Here is a 13,846-nt window from a genome sequence, read left to right on the forward strand (position 1 = left end):
GAAATTCTTAAATGTCTTAAATGAAAAATTCCGATCAACTCCGGTTAACCTAACATTTAATTTTTAATGTGTTTCAAATCGTGATCGAAATCTGTAAACTTAATCAGCATCATCATGGCTCCAAAATACGTATGTACTTACTTACATATTGAGGCAGATGAAAGAAAAGCAGCACGAATAGTCGAACAGCACGTCTTGAAAACTACATCGACACATTTATTTACGTATGTAAATATAAATACACGCAGTTTAAAGTCTTAACACGTATCTATGTTTTTTAGTACATTTCATATTTTATCTTTTGCAATTTGCTTACAATTATTGCAAATGTATTAATAATAGGTATGGTTATTTTTCATAAATTGATGTGAATTTAATGTTGATCGAAAGTGTAATTTGTTAATCGATAAATAATACCGAACTTATTCACAAATCTGTTCGTAATGAACACGGTACTCAATGAAGGTGATGAAAATAATGATCTAGTCGAAATGTTGTTAGAAAGTATATTTCCCGAATGTGAAGATGGAAATCATTCTGAGAATAATTACGAAATAAATGATATCGAATTAATCGATAACTTAAAACAGGAATCTATTGAAGATCGAATAAGTGTACTACAAAATGAATGTCAAACCAAAGATGACTTTACGGAATATAGTATCGAAAATTGCTATGATATGTTAGAGTACAACAAACAAATAATCTCTTCTTTAATGGATTTAAAAAGCAACATAATCCTTGCTCTTACAAAATGTCAAAAAAAATTAGCAGTGATAGAAAGTAATTTAAACAAAAATATAGCCAAAGATACAAAAATTTCAATTTGCAATGCTGGTATGCCTTATTTTAAGGATAAACATTATTTTTTTGCTTCCAATAACGAAGATGAAATATTGAAGGAAAGCTATAAAGAATTACAGCTCAAAAATCTTCCCAAAATTTCTGCATGGACTAAAAGGGAAAGAGATGTACTTTTAGATGCGGTAAAAAAAGAAGCTGAAGGAGAAAAAGAATACAACGTCAGGAAAAAGAAATTTTCATCTGCAGATATTTTACAAACAGTCAATCCATTACAACAAAAAGAATTTGATTGGTTTAAAATATCATCTAATTACTTTGAAGATGTCCATTCTCCGTTTGATTGTCGTATCATGTGGAATGTTTTTCTTCACCCTGACATTAACAGGAACCATTGGACGAAGTCAGAAATTACTAAACTCAATAGAATAGTAAAAAAGTATGAATTTCAAAACTGGGACAAAATTGCCGAAGAGTTAAATACAAATCGTAGTGCGTATCAATGTCTTATCAGATATAATACAAGAAAAACATTACCTAAAGTCCATTGCATTTGGGAAAATGAAGAAGATAAAAGACTTTTGAAACTAGTAGAAATATTTCAAATTGGTGACTTTATTCCTTGGGGCAATGTAACTAGTTGGATGCCAAATAGAACTAAGCAGCAAGTTTATTTTCGATGGTCATACAGCTTATCACCATATTTAACTAAAGGCAGATTTACTAAAACTGAAGACGATATCTTGAAAGATGCTGTTACTAAATATGGTACTAACTTTCGCAAAATATCAGCTGCATTAATGCCTAATAGATCTACCATTCAACTTCATGATCGTTATCAAACATTAACCATTAACCAAATTGAAAGTTGGACTTCGTGGACGCTTGAAGAAGATACAAAGTTACTTCATCTTTTTCAGTACATTGGTCCAAATTGGTCTGTAATAGCTAAAAACTTTTCGTGCAAAACTAGGACTCAATTAAGACATAGATACACAGCTTTGCAAAAATACATTAAGAGAGGTGTTTCCATACTTGAACTGCATAAATATCACTTAAACAATGGAGTACAACATTCAGAAAATGAAAACAAGGAACAAAAAAAGAAAGAATTTTGTAAAAATATCTTCAAACCTAATAATAGTATTACCAATGAAGATCATGATAATAATATTACGAATATAGATCAAGAATTAATTGACTATTTTCATAAAAAACGTAAAGCGGAACACTTGATGCATAAGTGGGAACTTCATAATGTGGAAAAGTTGGAATGTAAAACAATAAGCTTATATAATATTTTACAAGCATTGAATGCCAAACTCTGTGTATCCAACAACATTATTGATAAAAAATTAAACAATAGAGATCAACAGCTTTTGCATTCATTAAGGGAATATATAAAACTAAAAAGTGATAAGAAAAAGTACTTTCAAATTGTAGAGGAGTATGAATCACGCATGTTTAAACGCAATGAGTCTGAACAAGATTCTTGTTTTTTACCTCCATGTCCTTTTGATTCGCAGATAAAATTGAAGAAATTAAAGAAGTGTATCGATTATGATATAGATAGAAGCAATAAATTTGTATTCGAGCTACCTACAGACTTTAATACATCAGAGCTTATAATTCCTTACATCGGTGGTGATGAACAAGAATTACAATTTCAAAAATTTGCTCGTTCCTTTCAAGTTAATAATTCAAAATGCTGTGAATCAGCCTTTGAAACTCGAAACTGTTCTACATTTTTAACAAAATTACTATTACAACGTCGATGTCGTACCAATAATAGCAACGATAGAAACAATTCAACTGACAAAACATTAAAAAAATTGGAATCAGTCGTTCGTTTCGACATTGGCACCGCTGCATCTCATGTAAATGACGATGTCAATTACAAATCTCAGTATATGGAATTTCAAAGCAAATGTCTATCTAACGGTACCACAGAAATTACTCAAAACCATGAAACATCTATGATGTATGCTAGCTATGCAACTTTGATAAGTTTTAAAAACTTAACATATTTGAAACGATTAAATGAAAAGTATAGTATTCTTGATGAATATTTTATACCATCAAGCGAATTACAAGCATTTAATTTATTAGAAACACGTTTAGAACAATTATTTAAGTACCCATTAGGTCTGTCAAATATCTTATTGCCACAAGTTTATGTAGAGGATACATTTTTGTTCGAAGATATTCCACCGAAAAAGAGACGTCTCAAATATTAGACACATTAGTGGAACATAAAATAAGGAAGTAACGAATATTAAGCGAGAATTTTAGGATATAATATAAGGATTCAGTTTAGGATAGTAGATCATTTTTTATTTTAAGGGCGGAACAAAGATTTCTAGTTTCGTTTACGCCTTAAAATCCATTTTATAAGTTTTACACTTCCAAATAAAAGCAACTTTCATTTCACTAAATTAAAGCACTACGTTAATTTTTGGGTAAATATTTTTCTCTGGCTTACGGTTTAATTTATGGGGATATTTCAGAAATTTCTGTTTTTATATTATTTAGACATATATTTTTATTTATAACTAAATCTATATGAAACTGCTACCATTAGATTGATAACATTTTTCCTTAGTAAAAATGTGTGAAAAAAGATAGTAAATGGAATTAAAGTTAAGTGAATGTGAGCTTGATGTTTGGACACATTTCTATTGAAAGAAGCTTATTATACAATGGCTAAAGGAAGCGGCAGTCCTTTCTTTTATAGGCTCAAAGTATTTTTATGCAAAAGCTTAAACAATTACTAAAGGGAGCTTGTAAATTTTAGATGCTGCCTTCTGCAAATTTTTTGATATTTGTGGACTTTAACAATTTGTGTATCCCCATATATGAGATCGTACAGCCGCTTGAATAGCGGCTCGTAGAAGCGACTGATAATGAGATATTCTTCTCCGTGTGAATCTTTATCTATTCCTATTATTGGTATTCATTCCTATAAACTGTAGCACACCAACATATATAATAAGTCGGAAATCTTTTTTAGAAAGAGATGAAACACGAAGAATATGAAGTGATTTTTACCCATATTTAGTGACAACTCGAATGAAAGATAACGAGGGACTGAGAGTCGAAGTGTTTGGCAAATATTAAAGATCTCAAAAATACGGTAGTAAGAGTTGAATTTAAAAAATGTCGAAAATAAAAAAGTTCCGCTTTTGAATTAGTAGCCACATACATTGTCTCGACCATATCTAATATTAAATTATGTTATATTACTCGACCGTAGTTGGTCGTTGAACATTGTTGCATGGTTGGGGGGAATCTCCCCTCTGTGGTGGGCATGAAAACCATGCAATTAACGAGAGGTTCTTTCTCTGCAATTATCGCATATTTCCTGAATTATGTTTTCCTCTTAATCCTATGTCTTTATTATACTACATTAGTTATATTTCAATATATCGATTAATATATTGACCACAATGATATTAATATGATAATCTTTAAGTAGAATAATTGTATCTTTTAAGCATTTTACTTTATAAAAATCGTATTGTATTATACAAAATAAATGTTTATTAAAAGAAGAGAATCAATATTTCTTTCTTTTTTTAGATCATTATACATCAGTAATAATTTCATGAAAATGTAATAAGAAATATAAAAATTCAAATATTAGTTGATGGCATAAATCTTTTATCGATCAAATTTTTGAAATGATTTCATTTACTTTTGTTGTAATAATATAATAGTTCTTTTCACTTGAGGAAGAAAAGAGAGTGACACAGAGCTACTATACTAACTACATTATGCAAACATATACCATTTTAATCTACCTGTAAATGGACTTTCTGACCATTTTTATTTATTAAATGCACAACAAATTTCAAAACATACTATATACACTTATATTACATTGCAATAATTACTTAAAAGAAATACATTCAGAAAAATAGATCACAAATAATTTAATTTAAACTTAAATGCGATTTAGAGTATTATCGTATGTATGGACATATCATAGAACATATATATGTATCATTTTTGAATAAGGTAAAATAAAACGATTTAATACATGTATAAAAAATTTGACAACAAAAAACGTACTTATAAATTTAGTACAGATATTTTACAGTATTATTGATAGGAAACATATTGTATATTTTCTCAGTAAATTCGTTTTCTCCCCTCTCCCACACACCTTTTCTAAATTTTATGTAGATGCATATGATCAATAGATGTTTGATTAAGATGTATGGAAAAAAAGAAAGAAAAATGTATTGAGCAGATGATTATGTATTCGTAAAAATATAATATATGCATAATTTATGAAATAATTTATATGTATGATACAACCAAACTTGATTACGACTATACACAAGCACGTTTTTATAAACATAACCAACTATGAATTATTTTTTACTGAGAACATGACAAAAATGAGATAAATACTTACTTTTTCTTTGACATTGAATTATTGTAACTAGTCATGATGATTGTACAACCTGCTGTAAAAACTCCCCATAAGAGAAGGCTAGCTTCGATTTTGTAAACCAGAGACCTAATGCTATCGAAGAATAGTTTTAACGAATCGTTTGTTATTTTGAAAGTCGGCTTATCTTGAATAATTTTCATTTTTGATAAATATTCGAGAAGCGGTGGATGATCGTGACTAAATATTGGAAAATATTCTCCGATTTTTTCTCTTGTCCACCAAGCTTGTTTATTCCACCTAATAAAAAATAAGATAAAACAGAAAATAATTAAGACTATTCAAACTTAAGAATAATTGAGAAGATATACATGCGTGTAAATACTTACGATTGACTCCATGGGGTGTAATGATAACGATAAAGACTAGCTTTAATATATCTAGGTGGTTTTTCAGCAAATGGGTTTTTCATGTTATTCATTAGAGCCAACACTTCTGGTTGACCGCTCAAAAGGCGATACGCTAATGACATTAACCATGGATTTTGATGATAAGTACCTAACGCAGCAAACCACATTTGCCAATCGAGCCGTGGTTGATGAGGAGCTGAAAACAATAAAGATTAATAATAATTAATTGCAATTCTTAAAGATGTTGAATAATGTGATTTAGAAAGAAGAAGAAAGGTATAAAATATCGATTTTCGAAATGACCAACCAACAAACGGTAATGAATTATTAACATTTCCTGGTTTATATAAAAATTCGTATTCTTTCCATGGCCCATCAATGTCATTGCTTCCTTCGATGATTACTTCTAGTCTACCTCCTACTCCGGTCATACGTCTGAATAATCCATAACTATTTACAAGATGAAGATGTTCGACTTTCCCTTGTATCTGTTTTAATTGCACTGGTATTGTTGAATTATAACTGTGATGTAAGGTGGCATACGGTACCTAGGCACACAAACATTATGAACATGAATATTAAATAACATAAACAGTGACACATAATGATAGCAGGTACATACGTACAATACTTATAGCGAAGATAAAACAAACTGCTGCTGTATAAAGACTCGTAACGAATGTTGCCAAAATTTTATTTTGTATTCCTTTAATAGCTAATAAAGACGTAACTAATGCATTTACAACTGTAAATGCGAGGGATATTATGCCGATGGAGATAGAAATCGGGATTGTTCGTGATAAAACGTAATCAAATTGTTCTTGCGTAAATGCTGAAATAACGAAGTAAATAATAATAGAAATAGCAACCATTAAGAAAAATATTTGTGTCTTTTGTTAAAGATATCTACATACCAATGTCGCTTTGGATTGTCCAATTATCAGATATTCTAAGATTGTAATACACATATGTTGCATAAAAAATTCCTCCATAAACTACAATACACAATATCGTAGAAAAAGATTCTATGATATTATAAGTACCATTTTTAGATTTTTTTTTATAAAAAAATTGATCATCAAGTAAAGAGATACATAAACAGATAGTTAAAAAGTTGAAAAAATTGTAGTTTCCTGTTGCTATAATGTGTATCTGAAGAAATACCTAATAGAATTAATATAGATTATTAAACAATCGTCATATATTAAGCATTAGGTAATACAAATAGTTATGACTCAGTTGATCAAATATATTTACCTGTGTATAAAATGCAATTATTCTGACTTTTCTGTTTGGAAAGAAGAACAAAAATGGAATGACAAGTTCAATAATATTGACAATCACAGTAGTAAAACGTAAAAACCATGTTGGCAAATGATGTGCGTACCATGCTAAATGAGTAGGTATACACTGTGACTCAAAATGTACATTCAAAGCTGAAACATTGTTGCAAGGAACTAAACATTCTTCTTTCACTTGGTTATAGTGTAAATGCATGTTTGACAAAATATTATACCATTTAATTTCCACCACACAGGACAACCAGAAGTAAGTTTCACTACTCCACTGGAAAACATTAAGCGGAAAAGTAGCCAACGCACAGTCCAAAAGGTTACAGCATCGCTTGGTGTACTTAGTTTTCCACGTTGAGAATAGCAGAATGGTGCTACAAATATACATAAAAATCCTGCTTCCAATAAAAGTACATCCCTGTAAAAGTATATAAAAATATCTATAAGCTTATCATAAATGATTTATATGGTTTATGGAATTATTGGTTTATATTTTTCTAACTATGTTACACATAATTACAATATGTTTTTATTAATTAACTTGTAGTCATCTTACTTGTAGCTTTGTACCAACAGAAATTGCTTAAACCATGTTATATTATATTATACATATATTTGTGCTGATTGAAGTCAATTTCAGAAAATAACAAAAATAAATTAACACAATTGATCCATATTGAATTAATACTATTAATCGATATATTATTCTGTACTTTATAGATATATGTGTATATGTTTGCATATGTATATGTGTGTATGTTGTCTCTAATGTTATATATATACATGTATGTAATGTGCATATACGACACAAGTATTAACAAATTTAGGAAATATTACTTGCCATTGAAACCACATAAATGTTTGACCAATTTGATACAAAGAATAATATAATGACCAAAGTAGTGCAAATACCAAAGCAATACAAAATCTTTGTGATATAAATCTGAAAATAACCAATATTTACATTATTATAACCATTTATGTATACATACACTTTGGTTATATAAATTACAATGAAATGATCAATCATTACCCTGCAAAGGAAAGAGCAACACCCACAAGTGATAATACATCTAACATGTATTCTATATTTAACCCAAGATAAGGAGCAAACCATAGTAATGTTGGTTTCTGTCTTAATTTATGAAATAAAGGTGAACGACTTTTAAGATCCAGCTGAGTTCTGGCTGGTAGGATACCATTATCTCCATATAATCCTTTATCACAAATAGGAAAAGAAAAGAATAAATTTTAGAAGGAACAATGTAATAATGTAACAATGTAAAATAAATATTATTTATTTTGAACCTTTCAATTTGTACTCACCCGGTATTTGTATATAAAAACTAAGAAAAGCAAAAAGATATATAATGCAAATTCCTCGTAAAAATAAATTACGTGTATATCGTACTTGAACCATCGTCGATTACTATACGTTAGGATTATTTCAAGAGATTAAAATGTATTCAAATGTAATGATTGAGACCTGCAATGTGAAACAATATGTATATACATATACATACTGTACGTATATGTATACATGTGCGTATAGATAAAATTAAAATTTCATTTAAATCCTTTAATCCTTTAATCTTTTAATTAATAATTATAAATATTTTCTAAAACATTGTTATTATTTTATAGATATAGTTACCTTATTATTTCATAATCTGATAGAATATTGTTCATCAAGTCGTAATCCAAATTCGTAACCTTTATTTCTAAATACATATACGATATAACTTACAAGTGATACAACGCTTGACCTGTTGTCAGATTTCGATTGTTTTTTCCTAGACGTTACTATCTAGTAGTATCATAGAGGAAATGAGAGTGTTCACGCCCGTAGGTTGAGTTGCTGGTGCACCAAGCGACCAAGTGTTGCACTAACTCAACTCTAGTATATATAAGAACCACGGTCGTGACAAGAACTTATTGTGTTCCATCCTAGCATAGACAAGAACTTATTCAGTTCTAATTACATTCATATAATTACATACATATTAGTAATTACATACATATAAGATAGATTAACAAACAGTGGTATACACAGGACTGAAAACTCTCCTGGTGGGATAAGACTCTTAGTGACCGGACGATGTTGATCACCTACTGCAGTAAAGCGCTTCAATCAAGTAGTTAGGATTCGTTGCGTGACGCCATCATGTAAATATAGTCCGAACCTGGTTGTCTTTGTTTCTTTCTCTCTCTTCTTAATGTTGTCGTGTATTCGACTTACGGCGAACTGAGTAGCAGGCGGGATGCAAAGAAAAGATGGTATCACGATACTGAATACTAGAGACTGATCTTTGCCTTATATATATAATTATTACGATTACATTATTATTATTTTGTATCGAACTAATGTCTAATAAATGTTATATAACATAAATATCTTAGTGAAACTGTAGAAGGACTGATTCGCTCAGTATATTTCAATTGAAAAAATATCCGAAGTCAGTGTATTAACAGAAAGAAATGATTCAGGCAGGAATTAAGAGTACATAGATACATGTTATAAAAACTTAATAAAGTTAAACAATATCTAAAAAGTTGTTCAAAAGAAACAACTAAAGTGTTAATTAAAAATGTTTTATTAATTGTTTCAACCATGATAAAATTGTTTTATTTGAATTAAAAAAAGGGATATATTTCACCAGCAAGGCTCGAAATCCGCTATTTGATTTTCCATGTGTCCAGGTGACACATAAACTATACGTATGCAGTTTGTAAAGCCTGCTCCTTGACGCCATCCACTAACAATCACGATCGCATCGCCAACTCTAATGTACCCTTTTCTTCGGAGAGAGTCGATACCAGTCTGTATTCGAGTTTGCATGTCTTTACCCCAATCAGACAAGGGCTCCGCTGTATTGATAATTACATATATTAAATATAATAATTTTTACTAAAGGACTAAACCATTAGTACTAATTGTATTATAAGACAGCGATAAGAAATTTAATTTATTACGCTGCGAAACTCGTTTGATTTAGTTTCATCACAATAAAATTATCAACTGTCTATATGAATTCGCTACAGTTACAAATACTTTGATATATGTATCTTTCTTTTAGAAAATTATCCACGCATAAAAATCTAATGCCGTGAAAGTGGAAACGATATTGAAAGGAAAAGTATTGTTCTCTTGGTACATTTCGTATTTTTATATTACAACCTTTTAATAAAACTTTAAACGATCTACGTTTATATAACGTTTTTTACTCAACTCTACTCATAGAATATACTGGTAAGGTTTAGTCGTTAAACCCTTGCGGACTCTGTATAATAAAAAACATATGTGTACATCCATACATATGAAGAAACGAAAAGGATAATATATTTATTTTAAGGAAAAACATAAGATATATTTACTTCTGTAATGAAGAGAATGGATACCATAATACAGCTGTAGCCATCTAGCAACTACTCCATAACGAGTAACTGCAAGAATTAGACATTTAGGACGATACATTGATAATAAAACAGCGCTGCGTCCTGTTGTTGTAGTAACGACAATTGCTGCTGCATTTGATTTTATCGATGTCTCAACTGCTCCAACTATGATAGCGTGTAAAGGATCTAGAGGTATTGGCACCTATTTTCGCACAAAATATCTTCATATCAATGCATATTGTATTACGAAAAATCGAATTATAATAATATCAGTTTAATTCCACTGAATATCCTTACCTTGTAGCTTAATTCATCGAAAATTTCCTTTTGCCACCGAGCGCTTTCAGCTTCTCTGCATACTATATCGACATCTCTTAATAATTTAGTAGTATCTTTCATATTCATAGCACCAGTTTTCAGAAAAATTGCATCGACTCCATTTAAAACAGCATGCGCAATTAAATTCATATCAATATTTAACTGTTCGTTATTATATACTTGAAACCCTAATACAATTGGTTTTCCTATCTATAGGAAAGGAAAAAGCAAAGTAGAAATTTATTTATGGATCATGATCTTGAGAATTATAGCTTGCTGGTTTCGTTAAATATTAGCTACGATTAATTAATATAATTTCTGAACAATTCCTCTCTCTTTTTATTTATACATTACCTAATTACAAAAACAAAAACTCGATTTAAAAGGAACATAAATTTTTGAGACAGATATTCGTATTGACAATTTGTAAATTTCTATCATTATGGCAAATCTGTTTTGTTACGGAATTGAATTACATAGTATTCTAAAGAATTTACAGTGAAGTTATGCAAGGTAAATATTTATTAATAAAAGCTTACCTTTATACACTTCGCAATAATTATTTTTTCGACTAAAAATAGTTTTTCATTCCCTACGTCTATTTCAATATTGTTTCTATCGAGAAGAATAGCATCAGCTGAATGTAAAATTTCATCGAAATTTTCGAATCCTTGCTGAGTTGAGATCTTTGCCATAACGCAAATTTTAGTAACACCTTTAATCAGTATCGATTAGCGTAATATCAATGTTGTGCATCGAACAAATCATTGGAATTATGTACAGTTTATCCATACCCATTTTCTTCAAGCGACTTTTAATGCCGTACAACATTTTCTCGTTACGTGTATGATTCATTATAAGGAAATCACATTCTAACATTGAAGCCAATTTCATATGTTCAGTGTCTTTTTCCGAAATTTGTGGCAATGAAACTACACTGTCTAGTAATTGCACCAATTTGTTATCCCTTACAATACCACCTTTAATTATTTTACAAGTTACAGCTTCTTCATCTGCGTTGAAAGTATTTTGGTTTCTATTAATGTTTATATCGTATGCATATTAATGTTTTGTAAATCAAGCTCTATTTCTTGATCAAAAGCTAAAATAAATTATTATTAATACTACTGTTATTTTCTTAAATTTATATTTTACAATCAGCGAAAGGTAGTTCCAGCAACCATAGCGAAAATTTGAATCTAAAACATTTTAAATCTAAAACATTCACAACTAATTTATCCATTTAGTTATTAATTTATCAACATAGGGTAAGTGTAACTAACGGATACAGGTGACTTGTAATAGAGCAGCGCCTCGATCAATCAATATCCTATCTCCTACCCGACATACGCGAGGTAATTCAAGGTAAGAAATCCAAAAACATGTAGCACACCCTCCACGTTTTGCGATATTGTTCGTTACCAATTTTACCATTTTACCTTCCTCTAATTTAGCGTATCCCTATAAATATTAATACTCAGTATATACAATCACCACATAGAATGCCATGTAACAATTTTACTGAAACATATACAATATACATGTATTAAACAATATCGTCAATAAATATCTTGATTCAAGTGGTTTTAGATAATAATCATACTATACTCTTCTCATCACCACGGAATACACCCGTTCTTATTTCGGGACCCTGGAGATTCATTGCAACTCCCAAGGGGTAAACCTCCGTCGTCAATTCATACATTCTATTTCCTGCTTCTCTAACAGACTGTACAGTGATTGCATGCCATTTCTCTGTTTCATGAGACATATTCAAACGAACTATGTTCGCACCAGCCATCATCATATTAACGACGGCGTCAGGATGAGAGTTCGCCATGCCTTATTAAATATATAAGATATTTTACAGTATACACTCTGTTCATATCTAGAGTTTACTTATTTATTCCTTTATAATAAACTTAAATAATATAACCCAATAATCAAAGGAATGTCACTACGTATGAGGTAGCCAGATTTTAAAAATTTAATGTTTTATGGTAAGCAATGATTGTATCTAAAAATTGAAAGACAAACTGAAGGCACTTGTTAAAGGAAATAATATTTTAAAAGAATGTACTTTATGGACATCGTTTTAGTCATTGTAAATATAATTTCAAATATCTAGTTTTGAAAAATCAAAAATTTTTTATTTAGGAACATATAACTAAAGTTTATCCGAGCATCTTACGGTATCTTCTTATCAAAAGCAATTTGTATTAAAAGACTAAAAATGACACAAATGTTTGCTCACCTAGGGTAACCATAATTCGTGTAAGCCTTGCTAGTTTAGGGCTGGAATTGATATCAAGTTGTATGTTGTGTTCAAGACGTGTATTTTGATATGCTGCTTTTACTTGATCATCTGTTATATACTGATCTTCAAGATTTATCATCTGTGTATTACGAGATAAATTGACAAATTTAAAAAACATATTTTATGAGATCAGATTGGAATGAATCAAAAGCATAAAAGCAAAAAGTTATAACATAACAAATATGGGACATTAGCGTATTACTTATATTTTTACTATAATCAACGCAACTTATTTTCTATTTCGTTGTGCAAACGTATTTAGCTTTACATTCTATTCTCTTTGTTCCCTGTATGATATTTTTATGATTTTTATTGTTTTGTATTAAAATATTAGAACTGTATTGAAGAAAAAGGAAAATGTTTCAAAACATAACGCTAAATTTTTATGAAAGTAAATAGAAAATTTTGAATTAAAAAATAAAACCATAATTGTATAAATTCAGTACGTTTAATCATGATAATTAATCAACTAATCTGTATTAGGTACAAAAATGTCAATTATAAAAATAGTACCCATGGCATTCGGCGGCATGATTTTATCCATTTAGTTGCTGGTGCAATGTCATTGGTACATAACATTGTGTAATTCAGTATATGTTACAATTGTGTATCCTTCGAAGCTTAAAGAGATGTATGTGATTATTAAGAATGGGAACTGTAAGTTATTTGTCCATTTTATTAGTAATTTGGTAGAGATTTATAAGTGGTCAGGTTACATGTTGTGGTTATTAAAAAATTTGAACACTGCATGCTCTGATATAAGAAGGTAGTTCAGTCTTTTGAAATTTAATACAAGATGTTAGAATTTGAAGTTTGTTATGTTTATGAGTAATTTTAAAACGAAAATAAAAAAGCGCATGAAAGTAAAATAAATTTCTTTATTTATGTTTCCTGCAGAAGATAAAGAATCAAGCAT

General features: G+C 29.6%; 3 protein-coding genes and 1 long non-coding RNA gene across 4 annotated transcripts; 2 read left to right on the top strand and 2 right to left on the bottom strand.

The window, feature by feature from the left end:
• The first annotated feature begins 17 nt into the window (after positions 1–17).
• LOC138182037 (uncharacterized) lies at positions 18–5,804 on the top strand. Its single transcript, XR_011173675.1, has 2 exons — positions 18–224; positions 4,381–5,804. It is a non-coding gene; the product is annotated as an uncharacterized LOC138182037 (long non-coding RNA).
• Pbp95 (proximal sequence element A Pbp95) lies at positions 223–3,855 on the top strand. Its single transcript, XM_069117526.1, has one exon. It carries the CDS (start codon positions 444–446, stop codon positions 3,036–3,038), a length of 2,595 nt encoding a protein of 864 aa, XP_068973627.1. The 5' UTR covers positions 223–443; the 3' UTR covers positions 3,039–3,855.
• LOC138182036 (lipase maturation factor 2) lies at positions 5,091–8,758 on the bottom strand. Its single transcript, XM_069117527.1, has 11 exons — positions 8,554–8,758; positions 8,226–8,385; positions 7,933–8,116; positions 7,741–7,842; positions 7,124–7,317; positions 6,865–7,043; positions 6,522–6,771; positions 6,234–6,439; positions 5,915–6,155; positions 5,587–5,803; positions 5,091–5,497 (listed from the first exon to the last, which is right to left on the bottom strand). Exons 2-11 carry the CDS (start codon positions 8,317–8,319, stop codon positions 5,218–5,220), a joined length of 1,947 nt encoding a protein of 648 aa, XP_068973628.1. The 5' UTR covers positions 8,320–8,385; positions 8,554–8,758; the 3' UTR covers positions 5,091–5,217.
• Positions 8,759–9,477: 719 nt separating this feature from the next.
• LOC138181439 (pyruvate kinase) lies at positions 9,478–13,748 on the bottom strand. Its single transcript, XM_069116221.1, has 9 exons — positions 13,444–13,748; positions 12,868–13,009; positions 12,217–12,455; positions 11,897–12,074; positions 11,408–11,626; positions 11,153–11,328; positions 10,593–10,823; positions 10,275–10,497; positions 9,478–9,767 (listed from the first exon to the last, which is right to left on the bottom strand). Exons 1-9 carry the CDS (start codon positions 13,507–13,509, stop codon positions 9,553–9,555), a joined length of 1,689 nt encoding a protein of 562 aa, XP_068972322.1. The 5' UTR covers positions 13,510–13,748; the 3' UTR covers positions 9,478–9,552.
• Positions 13,749–13,846: the final 98 nt, after the last annotated feature.

Source organism: Bombus flavifrons, chromosome 7 (assembly GCF_040668555.2).
Source record: "Bombus flavifrons isolate JBK064 chromosome 7, iyBomFlav1_principal, whole genome shotgun sequence".
Taxonomy (NCBI): domain Eukaryota; kingdom Metazoa; phylum Arthropoda; class Insecta; order Hymenoptera; family Apidae; genus Bombus; species Bombus flavifrons.